We start from the raw sequence: 1659 nt of genomic DNA on the forward strand, positions 1-1659 counted from the left end.
TCTTACATAAGGCTGTGCGTCTGTGACCCGGTAAAAATAGAAAAAACTATATCTAGTCTAGAGAGAGAAAAAGAACAAAAAATCAAGACCGATGTATTACACCTACCGTTATTCTCTGAATATCCACAGTCTCATCCATCATATCAGGTTAGCTACAAATAAACAATCAGCAATCACGAAGAAAACACAAGAGAGTTCACCTTGGAGAACAGAAGAAAAGAAAGAAAAAAAAAAAAACAAAAAAGAAAGCTAGAAATGGATTACAAAACGATCATGGAGACTAAAATAGACACCCAGAACTAGAAGAGAAGCCAGCCAACCAAATTGTATTGAGAACTAAAAGGGATTAAAAGAAAAGCTAATTTAAAGAAGTAAAATTTACAAAGAGAACCCAAGATTTCTCCTCTCATCTACTTCTTTCAGTTCTAATTTCTGATACCAAAGAAACTCTCTCGTCTCTATCTCTCTCTCTCTCTCTCTCTCTCTCTCCAGATTTTTCGGCTATCTTCAGAAAGGTGGACGGGCATGAGCCCAAGCAAAAGCGTCGTGGTTCAGTTGCCCACCATTAGGGATAAGGTTGGGTGGAAGGTTGTAAATGGGCAATGATGATGGGTCGGGCAACCCAGACTGCTGCTGAGCACTGCTGCCAATTGCGGGTGGAGAACTTCCTGCACCTCCGGCGAGCTGACCCTGCCCACCACTACCTGCTTCATCTTCTTCTTCTTCGAGTGGGAGACGCTCGTATGTGGCGTTCGCAAATGTGGCGGCAATCACCATGACCGGCCCCGCTGCAACAAGTGTGCCGACCACGCTGCCACCCACCACCTGCCCTTGACCGCCAGCCAAGTAGACCGTCAGCCCAGTCGACCCTGGCGGAGCAGGTCCGGGCAGGAAGGCTCCTGTCAGAGATAATATCTCGAACCGGCCGTGCAGTGCTACAACAGCACCGGGTGCGGCAGGCTGTCGCAATGTCACGTTGGCTACTGCTCCGCTTCCGCTAAGTACACAGACTCCTCGCTGTCGTCTCCTGGCAAATTGCGCCACGCTCTCGGCTACGTCGGCCCCTCCTGCCACCTCCATCACATGGCTTCTAAGTGCGTTCGGGCTGTCTCTGGTCACAAAGATCGGTGGCTTCGGCTTGTTCTTGGACCCGGGCGGTCGTCCCCTTGGACGACGGGTCCCGACCTCGACAGCTCCTTCTTTTGGTTCGTCCCCGTTCTCTCTCTCTTCTTCTTCATCACCTCCGCCGCCGCTGCTTCCACCGTTTTCATTCATTGATAGTTCGCGTTTCTTCAACGCTGGAGAACCCCCTGCCTGCTCGACGCCTGGCAGCCCCACTTGCCCAGTCCACCACCTGTTCGCCAGGGTTGCAAATCCAAGAGAACCCACACAAATTTATTTTCTTTCAGATCACGTCTGCAATTGTCCTTTTTCTGAGCTTTCCTCCACTGACAGAAATCTAAAATCAAGCAACAACTCAAGATGGAATGAACGGTTCTTCTCCTTGATAATAGATCTTCCTTCTCTCCTCTCACTGATGTAGACCTGAGAAGAGATCAAGCCACCTAGAAACTAGAAACGGATATGTACTGGATCAGAGAACCACCGAGGCCGGTAGATATATGAGATTAAGATGCAATTGCTCACGGAATTAATTAA

The 1659-nt window shown here is 48.8% G+C and overlaps 1 protein-coding gene across 1 annotated transcript; it reads right to left on the reverse strand.

The window, feature by feature from the left end:
• Positions 1 to 300: 300 nt before the first annotated feature.
• Positions 301 to 1408, reverse strand: LOC104600825 (AT-hook motif nuclear-localized protein 20). Its single transcript, XM_010263956.3, has one exon. The coding sequence runs from the start codon at positions 1273 to 1275 to the stop codon at positions 508 to 510; it is 768 nt and encodes a 255-aa protein (XP_010262258.1). The 5' UTR covers positions 1276 to 1408; the 3' UTR covers positions 301 to 507.
• Between the last annotated feature and the right edge of the window lie 251 nt (positions 1409 to 1659).

The sequence above is a fragment of the Nelumbo nucifera genome, chromosome 3, assembly GCF_055504915.1.
Source record: "Nelumbo nucifera cultivar China Antique chromosome 3, China Antique-T2T, whole genome shotgun sequence".
NCBI classification, from domain to species: domain Eukaryota; kingdom Viridiplantae; phylum Streptophyta; class Magnoliopsida; order Proteales; family Nelumbonaceae; genus Nelumbo; species Nelumbo nucifera.